We start from the raw sequence: 26,542 nt of genomic DNA on the forward strand, positions 1-26,542 counted from the left end.
CTATTAAAATCCCAATGACATTCATCATAGAAATAGAAAAAGCAATCATAAAATTAATTTGGAAAAATAAGAGACTCAGAATAGCTAAAGCAATCCTTAGCAAGAAAAGTGAAGCAGGAGGCATCATAATACTAGACCTTAAACTATACTATAGAGATATAGTAACAAAAGTGGCATGGTATTGGCATCAAAATAGATTTGTATACCAATGGTACAGAATAGAGGACACAGATATGGTTTCAAAAACATTTACTGAGAAAAGATAGCCTATTCAACAAATGGTGCTGGCAAAACTGGAAATCCATACAAAATGAAATTAAACCTCTATCTCCGACCCTGCACAAAAATCAACTCAAAGTGGATCAAAGACAACCTCTCTCACTACTGGACAGGTCTTTCAAACAAAATCTAAATAAGGAAGCTTTAGAACTAAATAATACAATAAATAATTTAGACTTAACAGACATATATAGAATATTTCATCCATCAATGAGCAAATATACTTTCTTTTCAGCAGCACATGGCTCCTTTTCTAAAATAGATCATATCTTATGCCACAAAGCAACTCTTAGTAAATAAAAAACAGAGATAATACCCTGCATTCTATCAGACCACAATGGAATGAAATTAGAAATCAATGATAAAATAAAAAATAGAAGCTATTGCCATTGGTATTTGGGTATTTAAGAGGAGCTGCAAAAACCCATTTCAGCATTTTCCAAAATGTGTTCAATAAAACATTAGTTCCATTAGAAAACTTAATAAGTTTAGATGACGACAAAGAAGAGGAGGGAGGAAAAGAAAAAAGGAGGAAGAAGAAAAAAGGAGAAGGAGATTATAATTCAGTGCAGAAATATTTGGGAAACAATAAGCATCCAAATTCAACAAGACTTTCAAAGCCATTCATCTCTAAGACCAGATAAAACATATAGAGTTTCCAAACTTATTTAACCACCTGACCTTTCTTTAATAAACTCTCTTTCATAATAAGTGATCTGAAAAACATACTAAGGAAAATGCTGAATTACTTTAAACTATATTGTAACTTGTAAGTTAACACTAAGAGTTCTATTTAAATTTTATATAGCTGCCATTTATTATATATTTTTTCTATAGGGGAAATGCATTCTGATTTCAAGTAGGGACAATTGTACCACACTTCATGTTTCAGAGGATGTCATGATTATGTTTTCTATTGTAGAGCAAGTTTGGTCATTCTAGACACTCACAACCTTAATACTACTTCTACCCATAGAATATGCTGAACATGAATAAATGTAGGTATATCTTGGAGGGCAATAACTACCCAGGTTCTTTGGATTAGAACAACAATAGTAAGGTAATCATCCCTGTGTCATATAATTTCTCTGATTTTGATTTTTTATTATATGCTTCTGGATTCAATTTATCTGTAAATCAATTCTTCTTAAGTTAGCCAGGTTTTTAAAAAAAATATTTAATTTGTTCTTTTTAGATATACATGAAAGTAGAATGTATTTTGACATATCATACATACATGGAGTATAACTTATTCTAATTAGGATCCTATTCTTGTGGTAGTACATGATGTGGAGTTACCCTGGCCATGTATTCACATTCAAGGCTAAGAAAGCTACGTCTGATTAATTCTATTGTCCTTCCTATTCCCCTCCCTCTCCCTTCCCTTTGGTCCCCTTTGTCTAATCCAATGAATTTCTATTCTTCCCCTCCCCACCCTCCCTTGTTTTGGGTTAGCATCCACATATCAGAGTGAACATTCACCCTTTGGTTTTTTGGGACTACCTTATTTCACTTAGCATGATCTATTCCAGTTCCATCCATTTACCAGAAATGCCATAACTTCATTCTTCTTTATTAGTGAGGGTTTTTCAACAGTGGCATTGTTGATCACTTTTTTTTTTTTTTGGTACCAAGGATTGAACCCAGGGGCACTTAACCACTGAGCTACATCCTCAGCCCTTTTGTTGTTGTGTTATTATTATTTTGAGACAGGGTCTTGCTATGTTGGTAAGGACCTTGTTTAGTTGTTGAGGCTGGCTTTGAACTCAAGATCCTTTTGCCTTAGCCTCCTGAGTTTCTGGGATTACAGGTATGAGCCACCATGCCTGGCTGATCATTATTTTTTGTTGTGGATTGTCCTATGAGGTTTGGTAGTGTTTTTGGCCTCTACCCACTAAGTGCCAGTAGCACCCCGCCTCCCCTAACTGCTATGACTGTGTAACAAAAAAGTCCCTAGAAATTGCCAAATGTCCTCTGAGGTGGGGAATAATGACCTCAGGTGAGATTCACTAAATTAATATCTATTCTTGGCTTTTCAATTCTGTTGATTAATTTATTTGAAGAGTTTCTTTTCTCCTCAAATAGGTGCATCAGCTTTGTTATTTGGTTTGGTAATCTTTCCATTTTATCCACATATTAATATTCTGGAACTTTACTTAAACCTCCTCTTAATCTTACTGTTTTATCCATTATTTAGTTACCTTGAATTCTTTCAGAATAATAATTTCTTCCCAGGTTTCATTTCTTTAAAAGTTTTCATTTTGTTTATTTACATATTATTTTTCTCCTTCTTTATTTTAGTTACTCACCTAAAACTTTAAAAATTTATGAGGACTGAATTATTTTCAGATTCTGAGAGGTTACAATGGTCCTTCTGGCCCAGAGTATAACTTGATGGTTTCTGTAGTGGAGTTTAAGAACACTTAGGTAGTATTTTGTGGTATTATTAGCTATATGAATATTCTTACTTTTACTTTTGCAAATCTAAACCAAAAGAAAACAAAAAGTTATATTCCTTTTTCTTTTAGCTGCTCAAACTTAAATAGTTGGTTATTGGCTTGGTAGAGGGACAAAACATGAAGGAATACTTATAGCCTTTTTGTCCCTTAATAAGTCTTTCCACAGGAGAGAAGCAAGTGCTAATTTGATCCGTCAACACTTGAAAATCTTTGGGACATTTTTATTATTTTTACTTATGAGAAGCAATAATATACTATCTAGGCACCATTTCTTCAGCACTTTCTATGTGGCAAGAATTTTGCTAAGTACTAGACACATTATCTCATTTAATCCTCATGAAAACACTATGAGTAGTACTGTTATCCCATGTTTGCAGATAATGAAACAAAATTTTAGGGAAGTGAAATTTCACTTAAACTCAAGATCAATCGAGCTATTAAAAGCCATACTGTGACACCAAATTCTGATCTCTCTGACCTCAAAACTTACGTTTTGTCTATTCCCATCAGTAAAATTGTACAAATTAAGGAAGAGTGCCTTCCCTAGATGATCATTTTAATTTTTACATTAGAAACAGACTATTTTCTATTTCTATGTCAAAATATTTCTGAACTGCTTTTCTATCAATTACAAGATCCACTATCATCATTATTAGCTTGACGCTCAAAATTATTTGGAGTGTTTATGAAACGTATTAAATACATCCATAGGATTAAGAATTCCTATGAGTATAGTGCATATGTCATATCTCTGCATTTTTGATTCTCTCATTTCTATCTCTATGGTTATTTTTTCTTTGGGAATGGTATATATTACTTGAACAAAGAAATATCCTGTTGTTAGAATCCCATTCAGCTAGTGAATGACAACTAAACTTTTACCTGGTAAGGAACACTACATTAAAAAAAAAATCACAGGAAAAAGAGCAAGCTTCTATTCTTCAGGAAAAAGAAAAGTGTGAATGTGTGAATGTGTTGTGTATAACTGATCCTTTAATAAGTGTATGAAATAATGCTATTAAGTATATTTTGACTGCCCAAAAGACAGAATGAATTTGTAAAACAAAGAAAAATGCATTGCTGAAATATGGTGAGAGACCCTGGAACCTAAGACACTATCCTCATTTCATATTCAGTTTATAATGTCATTGCTTATAGGACTTTCATCATGCCACTGTAAGTCACTCAAGCCATTTGTTATTCACATGGATAAAAGGGACAGAGTACTTGGTTTTATCTTGTCCAAAAGACTCAAGTTGAAAATGTTCAGATATAAAGTTATAGATATTAATTTTACCCAATGCAATGTATGAAAAAAAACATTTGTGAAGAGCACTGCTAAAATGCCAACTTTGCATTCATTCATGTGCTTTTTGTGAAGTACCATAAATTTACTGAAAAGTAAATCAGAAAATGTTTAGATTCCTATCTTCAAACAATACTGTTCTTGTGATTTTATCATAAAGATGTTTCCCTCCAATTTTTAAAAAATATTTTTTAGTTATACATGGACACAATATATTTATTTTGTTTATTTTTATGTCATGCTGAGGTTCAAACCTAGTGCCTCACATGTGCAAGGCAATTGCTCTGCCACTGAGCTACAACCCCAGCCCATTTTTTTTTTAAATTGACTACTTATGTCCACAAGGAACTTCACCAGGTGTGTCTATATTTTAGTATGTTTCTATGCCTAGAAATGTGCTATCATGGAATACCAAGGACAAGAAGTCCATGGACAGGAAAAAGGAAAGTTGATGGGAAATATTTCCATTCTAAGAAATTGATAAGTAACTGATATCAAATTGAACATTTACCTTTGAAGCCTGAGTAGATGTGACCAATTAAAGGGATTTAATACTATTTTACCCTTTCTATTTTCATATTAAAGTTTCTGTAATAATGACAATAAAGTAAACACCTAATGTACTGGGCACTAAGGCAGTTTATAATTCATTTTATTGAATTCTCATAAAACTCTATGAGGAAGATATTATCACAAATGATAAAACTGAGGTCTAAAGTAATAGTCTTAGGGTCACTCTGGAGTAGTAGATGACAGAATTACCAAGCATGGCTGATAGTATAGTCATGATAGTAACCACTATTCAATGTTGTTTCCCTACTAGCATCTGTATGTCCAAAAATTATTCTTGTCTATAATATTAGGAAAGTAAGATAAATTTTATGCTATCTGACTTCAAAAGTGTATATTTTACCCCTCAAATTATCACCCTTCTCCAAATATCATCAGGGCTATATCTAAGTAAATGCATGCTCATTACAGTACCAGTAAATACAAAAACAACAGCAGCAGCAACAACACAACCAACCCCATATACAACAACAGACAAAACCAGACCTAGGTCTTCTTGCCTGAAATATAATTTTTGAATTTGGAAGGAGTCATGAAATTTTTGGTAATTATTGTTTTTAAGAATTTGAAAAATTATTTTTTTAACCACATTTAGCTAGCTATTGTCACTAATAAGCTCAACAATCACCCATGGATACTTAACTGCAGCTCTATCATTACTAGATGGGTAGATTATTTAACCTCTCTGTACTTCAGATTTCTCATTTGTAAAACAAGAATTTTATTAGTATACACCTCATAGGGTTGCTGTGAGGATTAAATGGGCTAATGACCTTTCAAATGTTTAGAACAGTGCTGGATGTACATAAAAGCTTAACAGATGTTATTTATTTATTTTCTAAAAGGGTCATTTACTATCTGTCCATATTGCACTTTTCTAATTGTTTATGGTGAATACGTGTACTTTAAATGCACTCTTAACAACCAAAGGGTTCATAGTATAAAATGAGAACCTGTTTAAACAACATTTTTTAAAATCCACAAATATTTGTCTTTACATCTGTGCTTCTTTGTCATTGTGTTTAATAACAGAGTTTCCTTGATTTTTAATACATATAAATATATATAGGGCTGGGGATGTGGCTCAAGCGGTAGCGCGCTCGCCTGGCATGCGTGCAACCCAGGTTCGATCCTCAGCACCACATACAAAGATGTTGTGTCTGCTGAAAACTAAAGAATAAATATTAAAGTTCTCTCTCTCTCTTTTAAAAACAATGTATATAAATACATATTATATACATTTATTATTTAAAAAAATTTAATTGTTGATAGACCTTTATTTTATTTATGTGTTTATATATGGTGCTGAGAATCGAACCCAGTATCTCACACATGCCAGGCAAGTGCACTACCGCTGCATCCCAGCCCCAGTCCTAATATACATTTATTATATAAAGTATATGTAAATATAACAAATATAAAATATATATGTATATAGAACATATATATATATATACATACAACTTTATACATACACTATATATAACTACATACATACACACACACACACACACACTGTTATGGTTTATGAGATGTCCCCAAAAAGCTCATGTGTTAGACAATGCAAGGATATTCAGAGGTGAATTGATTGGGTTATGAGAGCTTTAACCCAATCAGTGAATTATTCTCCTAATGGGTGTCAAGTGAGTGGTAACCTGAAAGCAGATAGGGTGTGGCTGGGGGAGGTGGGCATTGGGGGTGTGCCTTTGGGGCATATATTTTGTATCTAGAGAGTGGAGTCTCTCTCTGCTTCTTGATCATGTCCTGAGCTGCTTCCCTTTACCATACTCTCCCACCATGATGTCCTGCCTCATCTTGAGCCCTGAGGAATGGTGTAGGTTGTCTATGAACTGAGACCTCTGAAACCATGTTCCCCCCAAAAAACTTTTATTCCTCTAAACTTTTTCTTATAATGTTTTTCAGTAACAGTAACAAAAAAGCTGACTAAAACACACACATATACAATTTTAAAATATGAATATATTAATACATATACAACCCAAAGTACATATTCTTGTACTGGTAACTGCGTCATGGTCCTCTTTTGCTTCTCAAAATTTTACCTAGGCTCATAATCTTAACTTTAAACTTTCTCTGAATAGACAGGTAATTTGTGAAGTTAACAGGAGAATAATGGTGGATAAATTCAAATACTTCAAGATAAGGGCATTTGTAACTAAGAACTAAATTGACAGTTATAAGGATAAAAAACTTATATACTGCATTTTAAGGTATCACACAAGTAAAAAGAAGTTACATTAATATCAAATCTAGAAAATACCAAATATGAACTTTAGGTTTTTTTGCAATACATTTAAGGAAGATTGTAAATTTTCATCATCATAATTTTCAAATACAAGAGAATATTGTCATACTTGGTGGTCCACATCATGATACTACTTTATAAGTTAAATAAAGAAGTTATTATTGATTATGAAGGCTGGAAGTAATTTGTATTAGGGCTTTTAGGGTCTAGGCTGAGAGATTTATGCAAAACCTTGGTCTCAGACCTAGGTTTTGAAGAGGTACCAGGTATTTGGTGGAGATGACTAGCATTTAGAAATGCTGGGTAATGACTATTCATCATTCATAATCCAGCATAAATGTCATGCTTGCTTATGTGATTTCCCAGGTAGACTATGGTGTTTCAATTCCTGGGCTATGTAGCATTATGTGTATATACTTAAAGTGATTGCAATGTAGATATGTTTCTCCTCTTGGGTTATGCCTATCTTCCATGTAGAATTTATGTTTTACTCACCTGTGTCCCTAGTTATGACCAACTTTATGTATATAAAATACTAGCTGAACAAGTTGACAAATGTAATCTTTGGGAAAATTATGGCCACAATACTGTAACTGAATAGTAGATTTATTATCTAGCCTCTGATTTTGGAAAATTAAATAAATTTAATTGTTGACTGAAAAATCTTTCAAGTTGTGCCTGCACATCTTCACTGAAGTATCTACAAGTGTCTACCTTGAAGGTTCAGATTAAATAAAACTATTATATAGTAAGATTATATTTGTTTCAGGTTCAAAAGTTAAAAAGAGAACTTTGTTTACCTCTTTATCCCTCTTTTAAGCATATACATATTTCTTTTTAAAATCAAATATCTATAGGCTATCTAAATTTCTAAAGTTAAAACAGTATTCTATTTTATTGAGAATATGATTTATAGAAAATAACTGTACTAGTACTTTAAACTGCTGTTTAATATGACAATTATAGTTATTCTATAAGAACCTAGTAAATATATTTTATAAGGTCATGAGTAATGAATCAATTACTTCATTTGGTGACTAGAATTTCCCCTTAAATGCAATGTTCATTTACTTCCATATAAGTAAAAATATCCAGAAAGTTCTGGGATATAAAAAGAGAAGAGTTGATATACTTTACTATCTAATAACAGGTGGTCAACATGTACTTGTGGAATGAATAAAAATATACATTATGTCATGGGATGCAGAAAGTGATAAGAAAGATGGCAGGCCTCTCTACTGTAGGTTTACAATATAATAGGAGAGAAAAAGGTGCAAATACCTTTAATATACAACAATTCAAAATAACTGTCACCAAAGTTATGTAACTGAGGAGTTATGCTAAAAATATCATCACTTATTTGTATAAAAAGCACATGTACAAAGAATCACAAAGAAAATTAAGTATGATTCCTATTCTTTAAGATTACTTTGGTCAAAACTTTTCATACATAATTATTACCAGAGAACCACAAAGAAATAAGACATGCATAAGAAAAAAATACTGCTATTTTTGTGACCAAAGGAGGAAGGTACATGGCTGTAGCAAACAATTGAGGAGGGTAGGTAAAAAGAGAGTGTTTAAAACAACTTACATTCTTTATAGCTCTTAGTGATCAAGTTTAGACTAATGAGCAAGAATCCTGTCCTTCCCCAAAGCATAAACTCCTCAATGAAAATGATTAATTTAAAAACTGGAAAGGAAGGAACACAGTCTTCCAATTAAATCCATTCATTCTTGCATTAGGACCATAGGATTTATTACATTAGGCAACTTTATCAAAAAATATTGCAGACACGTGGTATCAATTTTACATATTTGTGACCTGATTACATTCTTGGACATGCATGGAAAAGCAAGAGTCAGAGATAAAAAAAAAACAATTCCAGGTACATGGTAACTTTGGGCCCATCTTGCCTTAAATACAGTATGTCTATTCTATTTAAAATCTACTTCAACTTGAATGTCAGATTAATTTTATAGCTTCTTAAAAATACAAAAACTGAGATGAGATTTCCCCCAGAAAAGCTTATCTAAAGATGTTTTTAATCCATGAGAATTAAGAAGACAATTTTATTTCAAAGAAGTCATGTTTGAAGTAAGTGTTCATTAAAAATGATAAAGCCCTTGAATTATTTAAATTTGGCAACATATAACAAAAAAAGTACTTGTGATGCTACAAAGATTTTCATTAACCATTATGAGCTAAAATGTAACTTGCTGTTCTCTCTTATTGTTGGAAAATCTAGAGTAATTTTTAATGTCATGTCATATTGTTGATATTTCACTTAGAAGCACATGATAGATACAGATTAATAATAAAGATTCAAAAGCAATCAAGTAATTTTCACAGCCCCAAAACTTATGAGAGGAAATTGTGATTCCCATGTTAGACATAGTGTCATGTAAAAATAAGAACTCTCACCATAAGTTGGAGTGCTTTCTCGTCTTCCTTGACTACTTGATCTTCCTTTTTCATATTCATAGCAATACAAGACAGTATCTTCTTCAACAATGTTAAACCTCTTTCGGTATTCCTGATCCAGAAATGAATTTGGTGATTCAGATCCTTTATGCACTGGCTTGCCCACCATATGTCCTCTGAGATCTTCACAAGGAAGGTTTCCTTTTTCATCCCTAAAGAAAATTGTTAGAGTAAAGGAAAAGGATGTAGAAAAGTGTTAGGGGGGTAAAATGGGCAGTTTTTAAAATGCTAATAATAAACTTCCCATACAATATATCTCCTGTCTTTTTTTTTTTTTTTAATGTGTATGGTGATGGGAATCCAACCCAGGGCCTTGTGCACGCAAGGCAAACACTCTACCTACTGAACTATATCCGTAGTCACTGATCTTTCCAAGTTTTCTTTGAAAATTAAAGGAGGCCGAGGCAGGAGGATTACAAGTTCAAAGCCAGCTTCAGAAATTTAGTGGGCCCAAGCAACTTAGAGAAACCCTGTCTCTAAATAAATAAATAAATAGGCTGGGGATGTGGCTCAATGGTTAAGACTCTCTGGGTTTCATTCTTTATTCAAAGAAAGAAAGAAAAAGAAAATTATAGGACAACTTTTAATTATTCCTATTTTGCAAGAAAAAAATTCTGAGACTCAAGTTAAATGACTTGTCTCAATGTTACACAGCTAATAAATGACGTAGCTAGAAATGGGCCATGGATCTTTTAACTATTGCTTGAGTTCATTTTTCACTGTAAAATGTCATTCATAGGAAATAATTTTAGCATATAAATTGCTCTAGTATTCAAGTCACTATGTATACTACTAACAATGTTATTTTAACCAAATGCCTTTTTTTTCTGCCAGATTACCTAACTGATTTTTTGGTAAAATGTGTGCTACTTAAAAACAAAGATGTATATAGGATTTATCACTTACATAAGGAATATCATGGTGACAGAAACCAAATTAGCCCTATATAAATTGGTATTGTAGTGACTTCAAACAGCATGTCATTAATTTAAAAGACTCTTAGGAGACTTGAGAAAAAATATGTATCTTAACACATCAGTAATGCTTCTTGTGGAGAGATGTTATAAAACATGGACTTTAAGAATGGGATATATGGGGTTTCCAAAACCTATTACTTACACAGTACTTGATGATTAGGATCATGATGAATGGCGTTTTGATAGAAATATTCTGCTTAGGATTGGTTGAGCTGAACCTTGTTTATGTTATGAAATTTTTCACTGATTACTTGTGCATTCGTTTTAAAAAAGCTTGTCTTCTAAAGTATAACTAGGAATGTAAATGCAGTATTTCTTCACTTATGGATCACAAATCAGTGTTAACCAGAAAAAGAATTAATTTTATGTTAAGCTCTAGGACTAAAAATCTTAAAGATGTAGAAAAACTGAAATATAAATATATAAATATGTATGTATGTGTATGTATGTATGTATGTGTGTGTGTGTGTGTATATATATATATATATATATATATATATATATATATACACACACACACACACACACACACACACATATATTTATCTAAGGCCCATTATAATTTATACAATGGTGATGAGTTTATAAAAGTAATGTTATTTCCAAAATATGTGTCTCAGAGCAAAAATATATATTTTTTTGCATCAGTGCGAAAATGTTTAGATGTCTAAAATATAGGGAACTATATTCCCAGTACTTTAAATATGGAAAAAGTAATAAACAATATTCTTAAGACAGACTAAACTGAATCAGTAAGATGTTTTATAATTTAACCCATCACAAGGTGAGGTTTTTATTTATATTGACATTTACTCTTTTATTTTCTAAAATGATTGCTTATAACCAAAATATGCCTATATAGTTTTTAGGCAATGAGAAGAAAATAAATATAAAAATTCATTCAGAATTTCATTTTCAATTAGCTGAAAGCTTTCCTGAACAAACTGCCTGGCACTTTTTGTTACTGTTAATCCTCTATCAAAAAGAAATCGACACTATGATTAGCCTGGAAACAGCTCTAATGAATTCATGGCACTGGACTAAGGTTATGCCTACCTATAAATGGGCAGACTTTTCTATCAGGCCTGTGACACGAATACTAATGTAGCTGAGATCAAGGGTGATTCAAATCCATTAATTCACCTTGCTATATGTATATGAACACAGCCAGTGGCAGAAAATTTGAAGGGCTGATATTTTCTACTATATAATGATATGAAGAAGTGTCTTAGATCAACAAGGCAGATGTGTTAGACATGTCTATATGGCACTAAAACAATGCTAAGTTAAGAAAAGTAAAAAAGAAGCCCAACTTTCCAGTGGAATGAATTGATATGTTTAAGAGTATGTGTGCATGTATATGTGTGAGTTGTGTATATAAGTGTGTGTATGGTATGTACTCATGTTATGAATCCCTGAAGAACTCAATGTATTAATTCATTGTACTATAAACATTTTAACTGTTCTTAAAGTTATACCTTTATAAAATATGTAATAAATCTACATTTTGACCTAGAAAGGATTTAAGAAAGGATGAAGATAACATTGCTTTAGTGGACACATAGTAGAGTTAATTTGGTTAAATATAAAATGCACAATAAATTACAATAATTTAGCATATAGTCACAAGGCATAATAAAATTCCAAGCAAATTTCACATACTTTACATACATGAGTGTTTTCAGTTTTAGAGGAAAAGGCATGTTTATAGTCACTTTTTTACTTTTTGTTTTTTACTAGAATAAATACGTTTGAAAAATTTAATCACATAAAAAATCTAAACTTAATGACCATTTTAAGTTGCTTTTTATTAAGATGAGAACCCTTTTATTATTTAAAATCCAAATGAAAACTGCAAAAGGTTTTATGACTATAACTTCAAATCAGACCAAAACATGCAGATGATTTACATAACGTTGTGGTTCAAAGGGGCTTTGACGCATGGGCTGTTCTGATTGCAGTATCAAAAGACTGACTGGGTAAATACTAATATGACTCAAAATGTCTTTAGAATATTCTGCTAAATTATATACTGAACAAATAAAAATCAATTGAGATAATATATACTACTTTTATGAATTTTACTGAAAAGTATGGAGCTTTCAGTTTATCCTGATAAAACAATGACCAATATGTTGACATTTCAACTTTTCTAATATTTTTAAATAGTGCGTTCAAGCTTTTTATTGACTTAAAATATCTTCACCATACTCACGAGGACAGGACTGGTTCATTTTACTGTTTTGTTTATCTAAAGTGTATCTTAAATCCTATCTGTCTTGGAGATCATTTCCTTTTAACAAATTCATCCCTAACCCAAGTGAATAGGAAAGAACATTTAAAAATTGTGGAGATTTGTTAAGAAACATTTTTAAAATATTTATCTTTAAATATAGTCCTCTGAAGGATAAGGCTTGTTACATAATCATTTGCACTGAAATATAAATATTTTCAATGAAAATGACAACCATAAAAAGTAGCTTCCTATTTTTTTCAGTGCTTCTCATGCAAGAGTATTCAGAAAATCTGACACTGTTTTAACAGAATTAAAATGTAACTTATATTTTTACTCATATTGGATAGATCTGTACATCTGATTGTAAATTGAACATAAGATTGCAAATTACACAATGGAAAGACTTATGAAATGTCAATTATTTTTTTCTATAATTTATTTTGCCACAACTCCATTTAATTCTCAAAAATAAGAATTTATGTGTATATACATACTGGTTATAGTTTTATTACTAGATGACAACATAGTATTTGTGGATATGTCATATTGCCATATAGCATTTAGATTATATAACATCAGTATTATTGTATTTAATAGAATAAATATCTCTGAAACACTAGGTATACTAATACAACATACACTAGTATGGCAGTATGTAAAAACGTGGATGTGTAACCGATGTGAATTCTGCAATCTGTATACAGGGTAAAAATGGGAGTTCATAATCCTCTTGAATCACATGTATGAAATATGATATATCAAGAGCTTTGTAATGTTTTGAACAACTAATAATAAAAAATAGTGAAAATTAAACATGAGGAGTTCAATTATTTTCTATACAGAAGAAATTTAATATTAAGTACTGCTTAGTAATAACAGAACTTAAATTATTATTTTTGAGTGAGTGCAGAATTAATTTAAGAATTGAATTAAATTCTTTCTGATTGGTGTTTATTATTCCCAATACTGATGGCCCTTTCCATAATTTTTGTATTCACAAGCTAGATATCAGAATGCTTTTGGATAGAATGCATTATGGCACAAAGCTGTAATCTTTCACCCCTGCCAGGAATTTCTTATAAAGTCTAGAAATGAAATGGAGATTCAGCCCCAAGAAATCTAGAAAATAGAATTTAAAGGCAATTCGTTTTCTTGTAAACACTATTGCCTGAAGAAAATATTAATGAACTAATAAAGTAAAACCTCTAGATACTAAGGCATTGGGGGGAAAACACTCTCCCTCTTCTCCTCTTCCTCATCATTAAAAAAGTAATCCCTCTATATATTTAAGAAAGCATAAATGTTCTCTATAAATGCTCTTTTTTGAAAAAATTGAAATGCTTCAAACTAGACTGAGATATTCTCAGCTTCTTAGCCAGAATGCTTCACTTACTTTGTACTTATTAAAATAATTGTTACTTAATATTACCTTCCTCTTCTTTCTTCTAAGAGATAAGGAGGATAAGATATTTAATGCATACTAAATATTTAATACAAATTAGTTACTGCTATTATTAACCAACCAAAGTTTGTTCACTATAATGGGAATGATTTTCAAAATGTATTCAGAATTCCTGAAAAAGTATTCACAGCGTTCCTCAAGAATTGACTTTGTAGTTTATATGCTATTAGTTTAATCTTTAAGTAGAAGTTGCCTAGAACAACATGATAGTTTTATACCTGGGAATATATGGTTCTGCAGGTGGAGGGGGAATGTAGAGATCCTGGAGGGCAGAACTGTCTCTCTTGGTGGGGGTACTGATGGTGCTGGAAGGCGTGGCAACACTGCTTGTGGGACTTCTAGGTATAAGAGGCTGGTTAAAATGAAAAAGAAAATACATACACACACAAACAACACAAAACAACAACAACGACACATAGTTATCATTTTAAAATGATCTATTTCTGCAAAGTTTTTGAACTTGGCTGAAATCAAGAAGGATGTTATTTAGTACATGGATATTCCTTTGAGTCTCCAAAAATAAATGATATATATTAGAGGTTACTTCTTAGTTCCCAACTCACCTTTTCCTGTGATCTAACCACCTAAAAGCTAATTATGAGGTAAAAAATCACCATGTACTGTTTTATAATGGGAAGATTTATCTCATAGTCAGAACCTTATTTAAATTAACTTTGTCAGAATCCCACTTTTGAAAGAAAGATAACAAAGAGTAATTCATAGAAGAATTAACTTGCTTACATCTTGACTGATATACAAGAGAGCTATTTCAGATCTCACCAAAAAAACAAGCCCCACTCTTAGGTTTGTAGAATGTCATAGATTCTCAGAGAAGGCAACAAAAGTGGATTACGAAAGACCAATATGAGACAGCATTTTCTAGGAAAATGTACCTTTTTCTGTCAATATAAACATAGCTAGCTGTCTCCTTAAACTCATTTTATGGTACATCTTCAAAAGTATGGTTATTAATGTAACACAATCATTTCACCTTTCATAGGCACACACATTTATCTCATTTTAAATAATCTTCAGTTGCATATTGATAGATCTCAATTTCATGTTTGTATGTACACAATGAATAGGAGGTTGTTTCCTTTTATGTTAAGAGACTGTATATATTGAAGTAAGCCATACATCAGGATGCATTAAAAGCATCCCAATTCCAAACTTCACAGCATTTGTAAATAATCTTGTGGTTCAAGAAATTATCCTAAAGTGAGATAAAAATTCACAATTTTTTATGTTTCTCTTACAGATCTTACTGATTAACTACACATACAATTAACATTAAAAATAAGAATTTTTGTGCAATCGCAAATACCAAAGTAACGATCACAAAATGAACTGCATCTCCTCATGACAAGATGTTGCCATTTTAGCCAGTATGAAAACACTTTAGTGTATCTAGATAGACCCACAGTTCTATTATTTAACATGCATTTTTGGACATTCATATAATGGCATAGTACAACTATTTTATATTGTAACAATACTTTTGTACAGATAAACAAAATTTGTTCAAAAAGCCAAGGATAAATACAGTGGAAAGTACAATGCAGGTCACTGGGATAGACTACATAGTTTAAGACTCATTTCATGATTTTTGATGTTCCTTGTTACACAGCTCATCTTAAAAGCTTGCAATCAAGCATCCTGCCAAAATGATGGTTAAGTTTTAATCTATGTGAAATAGAAATTAAAGAAAAAGAGAGAGAAGGGAAAAAGGAATGATAATGTATTTTGGGGCTTTACAAATCTATCTCATATGATATTAAAGTTAGAAGCTTTACATACTAATTGAAGAATTTTAAGATATTATGAAGGTGTACAGTAAAGACTACTATGGTAAACAATACTGATTTCTGAAAACAGTGTCCAGTTCAGCTATGCCTGTCCTTTAGAAGCAAAACTCTTGGCAACAGGAAATCTTAAGATTATATAAGTAATCAGAGGAGCCACTTATACTGATGAACACCATGAAGCCTAAAGGAACAACTGCATTATTTTGAGGTTGCGTTGCACGCCTCTGCAATAGATCTTTGAATAACATGTTTAGAGATAACATGTTTATGTTCAGTGTTACATCTATGTAATCTAGTCACTATTATGTGACTGTTTATAGATGTTTTCCTCTCTGTAAGTATAACTTGGCTCTAAATACAGATGACACTAAATAATAAGTCTGATGAAAATTTTATCATAATAGAAATGCAGTAAAGAAAAATTTTATTACACAGTATATTGTTTTCCAATAATTTAAAACTGATGCACTGACAGAAAAGCTAATACTCAATATGCTTTTTAAATGCTCCAATAGATCTCTCACTTTAAAATATCTTAATGCTACAAGTAAACTTCATACCAAGTTTTAAAATATAAGCTTTTAAAAATAATCTACCACACTTATTTGTCTTTCTACAATTTTAGTGTCACTTTTTCTAGTTTGAGGATTTCTCTCCTTTTCTTCCACCATCGACAGAACTGTGTGTTACTTTTCTTGGATAGTACCTATCATCTTCTCCCCAAACAAGAAATAAGGGAAAAAAACAGTAGTAGTAAATGGTTACAAGTATATTCAACATATTCCTTAAGTATCAGATAAAAACTAATAAAATATTATATTTTGCCTGGACTATTACCAGGATGGTCAACCTATGGTACTTGTACCTTTTCCTTTCTAGGAAAATTCAATATTAACCATGTCAACTTGCTTCAAATTGCTATTTTTCAAGGTTTCTATTTTCAGCAAGGAGTTGCTACTAGCATCATCAGTTAATATGATCAGCTAAATTGGCAAATACAGAGAGAAAAAAGACTTTAAAGTATTTGAATAGATAAAAGATTTGATTATGTCAAGCTGGTTCAATTAAAAAAAACTTGTTTTTACAGAGATAAAAAAGAATTAGTCAATCCTGTTGTTTAACTAAACTGGTTTCATATTTTATTGACTGGTAAATCATAGAAAATATTTCAACTAGTTTCTCAAGTAGTTATATAATCTAGCTTATGTATATGCTTAATTACCAAGTGAAGTTCATAGTAAATTATTCAATATATTCAGTATATTTCTGTTTACTTATCATGCTATTATTGTCAAGATAATAAAGATGAGAAAGTAGTCATTCTTTTTGAGAATAACATTTTTTATGCCAGGAATTGAACCCAGGGGTGCTTAACTACTGATGTACATCATCAGCCCTTATTTTATTTTTTATTTTGAAACTGAGTTTCACTAAGTTGCTTAGGGCCTCGATAAGTTGCTGAGGCTGGCTTTGAATTTGCAATCCTCCTGCTTCAGCCTCTCGAGCCTCTGGGATTATAGGTGTGCACTGCCACGTCTAGTTAAGAGTTTCATTTAAAAAAAAAAAAACAACTCAGACATTAGGCAAGGGGGAAAATACAGTATGTTAAATTAGAAGCTTCATGAGAAAATAAAAATAGATTATTAACCCCAAAGAACTCTGGGAAGATTTAAGATTATAATCTCTTAAAAATTTTAATGGTAGAAAAGATAGTGCAAACTTAAATGAACTTTAGAAAGATAGGTAAAATTGAATCACAGAATGAATGATGCAATTAGCTGAAATTATCATCGAGAAATTCTTATTTAACAAGCAGCATTAAAAATACACCTACCACCAATAATCATTCATGTGAAAATACACAGATTATAACAAACGTAGTTTCCCTCAACTCAAAAATGGAGTTCTCTTAGCAATTTAATAAGCATATTCATTAGATTATAAAACTAAATAAGAGTATAATAATGTAAAAAGAGAGTGTCTCTTATCCTAGCAACATTTACTTTTGATAATTTGTCCATAACAAAAACAGTTACCATTGTACTATAAAGGGTTTCCAAATTAAGAAAAAATGCAGTAATAAAGGGTAATATTCTTTTCTTTTACCATTTTGACATTCTGACCCTATATTGGTAAAATCTGTATGGGAAGAGAATTATGAACTATCAACATTTATGTATAAAACACAAGAGTATTACTTTAGGACTGCACCTTATTATTCAAGTAAGCATAAAGCTTCAGTATAGCCTGATCCACTATGGCAATCAAGTATGATGTAGATCCATTATGAATCCCATCCAAAGTGGTTTACTTCCTTGGAGGACCTGGTCATATCATTTATTTGTCATTTCTAAATGATCCTTGTGACATAAAGCTCTCCTTGTACATATTCAATGAGGCGCCAAGAGCAAAGACACATTTGCATGTATGTTGTTAAAAACAAATCTGATAGATTTTGAGGGGACACGGACATTTATCTCTATAAATGTTCAAATTCTAAGTAATCTAATGCATCATCTTTAAACATATATTTATAATCCTAGATCAATTAATTATAACTTACTGCTGTCAACAGGACTCAGAGATCTTTTAAGTAAAACTTACATACACATTTTCATAGTATCAATTTTAAACTATATAAACACTTTAAATTTGTATCTTAAAATATGGTATGGCCCAAATCTGCCTCTAGATCATAAGCAATAACTTTACCAATAATATCCTACTCATCCAGCTTAAACATCATTGGAAGATTGTGATTGTTGCAAAAATTGAACTTCAAGCTTTTGTAAGGAATCAATGAAATCTCACTTTAAATACTCTGATGGCTCACGTCTTATCTTTGTGCCTCCCAATTCTAAAATATCTAAGATAACTGAGCACTTCTGGGAAGGATTCTGTACCTCTGAAACCCATATGGTCTTAAAGACTATGGAAAAAGAACTTCTATATATAAGGAAATTTACATTTTAACATCTCTTGGCAAGCATATGTTAATTTAGTTGTCTTTCTGTATAGAAAGTGACCCAGCTTTGATAAGAACCATAATAGTCTCGAAAGAAACCAATAATATAAATAATGACCTCAACTTTAAAGATTAAAACACTGTGTTATGTAGTTAGCTTTAAAAGTCACTGATGCCAAGATCACATAGTTTGATTTTGCCTTCTGGGGGTGAGGATACCCACTGAAATACAAATGATTACATCAAATATAAACCTGGCCATTTATTTTATTCACTCTTGGGAACAAACACAAACAAGTGGATCACAACACCCCAATATTCTAAAACAGGACTTTTATACAAGACCTTACTCAGTTTAGACACATTATAATTCCCCAATACTAGTATCAGAACACTACTTTATATTAACAACTCTTTCTTTAATCATCTAAACAAATGTCCACAGAAAATGTATTCTGGATTTTTGGAAGGCAAGAATCTGTGTACAAATTGTAAGTTTCTTTATCATGTAAAGAATGTTAGATCTAATTTGGAAAATTACTCAATACAGTTTTTCCTGGCCAAACTTTTCTTAAGTAGTAAATTATTTGGAACTTAAGCAAGGGAAATGCATGTATTCAACATTGTCCCATTCTCAGTTATTTCATAGCTTCTTTTAGAATTCAAGCTTATAAATACAAAAGATTTGAGTCTTCTTTTGTAAATATGTAACTTTATTTTCTATTATACTACAAAGAAAACAGATATTTTTCTGACCATAGATTCAATCAGGAAATCATATTTGCCTATGTTAAAATACAGATATATGAGCATAAATATATGTATGGAATAACACAATATATAACTAATATAGACTTCAGAGTCACCGTAAAAAATGTCTTTTTTTTTTTCACCAAATCAACTTTTGCACACTGTATTGAGTCTAACACTCATATATTAATTATGTGATGTCCAATTTTATGAATATAATTAAACTGCAACATCTTTCAAATTACAGTAAACATCATTTTTAGGATATTAATTTAAAAAGTATGGCTAATATTTTCATTATTAGTTGATTATTTGTTGTCATTGCTAACTGTAAAAGCATTTGGCTCAAAAACACAAATGTGACTTAAAATTCTTTAATTGATTTACTTAAACATTGGTGAGTTAAAAGCTGATATGACAATTGCTTGTAGCTATTTGCTAATTCGAACATGTAAAACATAACAACTGTTATTGTCTTCCAGTTAGCACAATTACATTTTTTAAAACGCATTTTTCTCTAGTGTCATATCTAATATTAGTTTTTGTCCTCTTCAAAACATGCTGTTAAAATAAAATTCTCAGAAACATATAAACTTTCTGTCACTAATTTTTATTTCAGTCACACCAACCCATAACTTAGATATTGAAGTAAATTTTATTGCTACTTTTGTGTTTTGACTTTATGGAATAAATTTAGCCATTCATATCTGTATATAGTTGAAATGTAATGTCATCAGCATTCTCCAGTTGTTACACTAGTTGACAGACAAAGTTAGGATTATTAAAAAATGTTAGGATTATTTTCTATTTCTGTTTTTGCTCAAAGGTGTTTAAATATCCTGTAAAAATGTCATTGAGGTAATTCTAAACAATACAATTTAAATAGAAAAGCACAAAATCACACAAGTAACTAAGGTATCAACATAAGAAATTTATGGATTGGAATACAGTTTAAGAATATAATTCTAATTATACAGCTAATGTAACAATATCTAAATCAGTTTGTTGAATTCCAGCATTGTTTTAATGATTATTTATGAGATGCATTCTCCTCCCAGAAAACTGGATTATTAAATTTACAAAAATCACTGATTCCCAGTGATAATTTCAAGGAGCTTTCAGTGTCTAGCTAATAGTTCAACATATTTCTTTTAAAAAGAAATGATACTTCCCATGCCTGCTATGGCCTACACTTACTAATTTAAAATATCCAATATACCTTGAGGTTTATCCACAGTTCCCTGGAAATATTTTTCATCAAATTAGAACTTGACCATAAACAATCACCATGCTTACCTAAATCCAGGAAATTAATAAAGGGTGCAATTAAGTTTGAGAAATAGTTCCCAGAAAGCAAGGAATCCCTTGCTTCTTACAATAAAGATTCTATCTCAAGTAAAACGTCTCTGCCATTTATGAAAGTATGCAAATAACAGAATTAAAACTTTCAAATATAATTAAATCTGCTTGTAGTATTTAATTAAAGAATTTTTAAGTCCTTCAGTTCTATCACATATGTTTGAGAAATCAGAAATTTTTCAGAAGAGCTGCCAAATTTTATGAAATGTACTGATGAAATTGCTCTGTGAGTATGAAGTTGAATTGTATGCTTTTGTTTATTTCACTATAATTTCATCAATAAGTATCAAAAGAAAATCCAAATTAAAATTCATCATTGTAGTTAATGAATATTAGAAGTCACTATCTTTTTAAACATTTAAAAAATAGAACTACTTTTATTAAAGTTACATTAGAGTATCTAAGACTATATTTTATTTATATAGATAACAATTTTCCTTATTAATTTAAAAACCATTATGTTAGAATATTTTTTTTAAAAAAAGATGCATGTACTAGTGTCTACTTGAACTTTGCTATATTTTATCTGAAAATGCTAATATCTATTAAGACTGGTATAGTCTAAGAAAAAGACATACCAGATAAATAAACATCACAGATTTTAGTAGCCTCCAATTTAAGCAATTCTTAGAATACCAGTACCTCTATGAAAAAGGAAATAATCTAATGTACAGTTATTCAAGGTTGAGTGCTGAAGAGTTATATTTAGATGAGTTAATGGCTATTTTTTCTCCAACTTATTTATACACATAACAGAAGCAAGAACAATAAGAATGGCACTCGTACCTACACAGAGGATTAGTACTATGTTTAGCACTTAAGCTTCACATCTGAGGTTGTTCCTTAGGCACTAGGAAGAAAAAATGACCTCAGGTATAGCATGAAAAATTTCACAGCTGCCTGCAAAACCATCTTATCCCACTATTTCTGTGACTTTTCACCCTTTGGAGGCAGTCTAACTTCAATCTTGAGATCCTGGTACCCTAAAATTTTGTTCATTTTTGGTTGTATCAGAATTTATATTCTATGGAATTTCTGACCAGATAATTTCCATTATGCTTCCAAGTGTCTGCATTTTAGCATATATCAAAGTCTTAAGATAAAGAATACTATAATGGTACAATTTCAGGTCCTCAAAACAGGATGCAGGGACATTTGGCAGAGGTGTAAGGATTGTATATTAAAGAACTTATCCATTACCCTTACTCCTAAGACCTTGTTTTAACACCAACTGCAAGTATTGAATTAATAATAATATTCTTCCTTCTAATCTGTAAAAAAAGTAAAGCACTGAAGCAATTTTCAAAGATGTTAAAAGTAGTTTTTTCTCCATAATAGCATGGCTTACATACAGATGATTGACCATTGCCAATACATTTTAGGTGAACCAAATTCAGTTGAAATAATGAATTTACAAATATGTTGATAAATATATAAACACATATAAATTTTGGTTTCCCTTTTTCAGATTTTTGCATTCTGAAAAAAATTACAAATATACTCAGCATAACTGAATAAGCAATGAGGAATAAACACATTTAATAATATAAGAAGGCAAATTTCTTGGTATTTAGAAATGGACTTAGAAACAATACTTTAAAAATCTATTATAATTATAGGTAAGAAATGATGTGAGATAATTTTTAAAACTATAGTCTTTGTACTCTAGCTTTGAATACATATACTAAGTGTATGTGTAACAAAATATTGGTCTTTCAATTATTTCGGCATTTTACATAAAAGTTATTCTTAATTGGGTACAGCTATTATCTTAACTCTCCAGTTTGCATTTGTGGAAAAGAATCCAACAGGGGAACAAATTATCAATTTATTAGCTAGATACATTTCCTCAAACAGAACACACTGATCAACAAGAAACCAGGGTCTTTTTGGTGTTCAAGTCCCTTTATGAGGGACTAGAAAAGACTTGTTAAGTTTAAGTAGACATATACAGAGAACAATGCCTAATGGCTGAAAGTATGGGCCTCTTCTTCAGGGTGCCCACCTCTTCAGACTTTGAAGAAGGATCTTGGGGAAGACATTTCAATAGAAAACTCCAGAGTGGAACAACAAAGCAATTTGAAATGCAGTAAGAAAAAAAAAATGATGTGATGGGAAAGTCTGATCTGTTCATCTATGACTTAATGAGGCAAGCACTGGCCTCTGAACTTTAATGATCATCAAATATATTTAATAACAAATACCGTAGGTCAAATGCATTTGGACATATCAATACAGTTTAAATTTATTAATTTGAAAAATAGATTCCCATTAAAAATTTAAAGATCTTAATGTTGTAACATTTTATGTGTTTTTATATGATTTAAGTATAATGATAACTTTGATGTTAATAATAATTAAAGTTTTAGACAATGAAAAATCATCATAATCCAAAAGGCCAGTCATGTGTAATAGAGAACTAGGGAAAAAATTATGAATGGTAAAAAGTACTAATATCAAGCTTAACAACAATTTGCATACCAGTGACAATAATGCATTTCCATATATTCCTTCTCTTTTTTAATCTGAGCAATGGGCAATTATTTTTTTTTTAAATTTGACTTCTAAAAAAAGGTAATTTAAAAATGCAGGTTTTGGGGGCTGGGGTTGTGGCTCTGCAGTAGAGCACTTGCCTAGCACATGCGGCACTGGGTTCAATCCTCAGCACCACATATAAATAAAAGAAAGGTATTGTGTCCAACTACAACTAAAATAAACCAAACATATTTAAAAATGCAGGTTTTGCAAGAGAAAAAAATCTATGATATGTTTAAATATTACATTCTAATTGAAATGGAAGGAAGTGTATTACTTCATTGCCTTTTTCCAGCTAGAATACTTTTATAACTTTATAGATATCTCCTAATTAATTTGTCAATATCCAGCATAATATTTTAGAGTGATGTTTCATGCTGAATAAAAATGCAAAAATTTTAATGTGACAATTTCCCTATTTTGGCTATTCTACAAGATAGAAGAGTCAAAAACACTCAGGAGGAATGGACTAGGTAAATTTTAATTAAAATTTAAAACTTATCTTCCTACTGTCCACAAATTACTATCACTATCTTATAACCTGATTTAAAAGAATTCTTTAAAATATCATCTAGCTTCTTCCAGAAGCATATGCAGTTATAACCTATAAAATAGAAGATTATATCACAAAAATGAAATCTCTTACTTTCAATTCTACCCATATTTTGACATGATATATTTGTGGCTTTTTGGAATTATGCTTTAAGTGTTTATATATTAAGGCAGAGTTCTTTATCATTTGGGTTTTAGTTACTTTCTCAGATTTCATGACGATTAAGCCTATTAAGATAAGCTGTGAAGAGATCATTTCACAAACAAATTTTCAAAAGCATACAAGATTAAATCCATATGCTGCTGAGATGAGGCACAATAAAGAAGCATTACTGAGATAATCTATGGCTAAAATGATGGTGTATGACTTATGATTAAGCTTCATTACCTGCAGAGCAAGGGGCTTCCATCTCATATTTTTCAGTAAAGCTGGTGCTGAGGTAAGCATGCTCTGAGGTCGCTTTTTCAAAGTTAAGATAACACCACTCGGGTCCTCTCGTAGTGCATTCACCAAATTTTTCAACTGCCACCCCACCTGGTAACCAGCAAAATCATTACAATAAAATTGAGGTACAGTATTCAAAGATTTAATGTTCTCCCCCTTTAATAAGATTAGTAAAAAAATCACATAATTGGTGTATCATCCTATCAATTTTCAGGAGATATATACTCAAAAAAGAAATTTTATCTTTGAATTTATTAACCATGTTACTGCATTAAAGTCCATATAATTATGAGACAAAATAATGGACATTTACGATGTTAAAGCAGAGAGTAAAACTGTATCCTAATCATTGGAATAATTTAGAATTTAAAGAAATTATGTCACCATTAATGCTGCTTAGCTGCTAGGTAGAAATCCAAGCACTATTCACAAGCACAATTTGAAAGTCCACATGCCAGAAAACAAGGATTTGGCAATGTCCTGAGCTTACAAACTACACCACATGCTTTCTCATCACCATCTTTTAGAGATATGTGGTTACAAGTATCTCTAAAATACACTGACATTATACTACCAATAGCTAGTACTGACACACCAAGGCAACATTCTGATGCAAGGATGATAGCATCAATAAATGAACCTTTTACCATGCTATAAAGATAGGATAATAAATGACAAGGTAATGCTACTCCAATGAGGCAGCTATTGGAAATGTGTTCCAAATAACCCTATAAACGTAAAATATGGTGTGTCAAATTTAATGAAGCCTTTCTATTTGAATATCACCTTAAAACACGTTACATAATTAAGCCAAATACTTAATAAATGTTTTGAAACCTGGCTCCATAGTTATTCATGTTAAATTACTTCACTCATCATCCTTTTAAAATTCTGAACATAGAATACTTTTTGTTAGTATGCTTTTAAAACAGTCTAGTAATACAGTATCAGGTAACTGAAATCCTAGAACTATGCTTTAAAGAAATACATTAAAATATTTATTATTCTAATATTTGCTTTAAAAAAATATACTTCATATTTAAAACAGAGAAAAACCTTTTGTCCCAACTCTAATGTGTTATAATATTCCAGGATGTGTTGTTATACAATTACACTGGGTCAAATTTATCCTGGATTGCAAACAATTTAGCAAATAGTATAAACAGTGATCTAGTTTTTGAAGGCACCCAAGTGAAAGAGAATGAAAGTCTTTTGTCTGCTATTCACCATGTTTGCCTGGAAAACCTTAACTCAAGCTAGAGAGATGAGCATTTCACCAAAAGAAGCAAAGGCCCGTATGCACTATAAAGAAGTAACCTGGAATGAAGCCTGGGTGGTTTAACAACAGATGTAAGTATATTTAATAAGCATTTATGTAAATTATAACCTCAACTACAGCAGAATTGAGTGATGATGAATAGACGTAGTCAGGGAAAAAAGAAGCAAGATGCTATAATTCTTAAAACTTCAGGGGTCTCAGATATGAGTCAAAATGATCATTATGATACATGGCTAAGATGAGTAAGAGGCTGCCAGTTAAAAACATGTTAATGCAGATCTAGCACAGTTACAGAACTGGTTGAATGCCTCTTGTTATATGTAAATGGGGACTGTTATATGTCCAAAGGTATATTACATTGATTCTCATCCCTCTAATAGCTAAGTAGTGTTCTTAAAGCCATTTTTACAAGCTAAGTATCAAATAAAAATTAGTTTAAATACAAATGATCATTTTGTTTGCCAAAAAGAGAGAAATTTTGAGTTATGTTTAGAGGGAGAAAACATGTTTATAGAGAGTTTAGGAAAGAACTATTAATGATAATCATTAATAAGCTGAATAATGTACTCAAATAATTGCTGACTATACTAAAACCCCATATGTGATAGCCATATCTTTCTTCCAGCATATCTATTCTCAACAATGAATTATACATTGTTTCTACTAAGCAATTTCTTTCCATTTTACACTATAATGTGATCATTGTTGACTAATTGAAGATTTTAAAGGCTACATGGTGTTTTGTTGTGAAATGTTCAGTACAATTTGATTCCTCCTATTCTTTCACACTTTCTATTTAATTTTTGCAGCAA

The 26,542-nt window shown here is 31.0% G+C and overlaps 1 protein-coding gene across 5 annotated transcripts in view; it reads right to left on the reverse strand.

The window, feature by feature from the left end:
* Positions 1–26,542, reverse strand: part of Cnksr2 (connector enhancer of kinase suppressor of Ras 2) — a 278,373-nt gene that overhangs the window by 98,754 nt on the left and 153,077 nt on the right. For 3 of the 5 annotated variants that reach the window (XM_046425865.2, XM_046425864.2, XM_058573060.1), the window contains exons 9-11: positions 24,395–24,541; positions 14,259–14,392; positions 9,306–9,517 (exon numbers count right to left, since the gene is read on the reverse strand). In XM_046425865.2, coding sequence (XP_046281821.1) covers positions 9,306–9,517; positions 14,259–14,392; positions 24,395–24,541 — 493 coding nt within the window. The remainder of the gene's footprint in view (positions 1–9,305; positions 9,518–14,258; positions 14,393–24,394; positions 24,542–26,542) is intronic. The other 2 variants (XM_046425867.2, XM_046425866.2) reach the window with 1 other exon arrangement.

Source organism: Marmota monax, unplaced genomic scaffold, assembly GCF_021218885.2.
Source record: "Marmota monax isolate L192 unplaced genomic scaffold, Marmota_monax_Labrador192_F-V1.1 WCK01_AAM20220418_F8-fsc00203, whole genome shotgun sequence".
NCBI classification, from domain to species: domain Eukaryota; kingdom Metazoa; phylum Chordata; class Mammalia; order Rodentia; family Sciuridae; genus Marmota; species Marmota monax.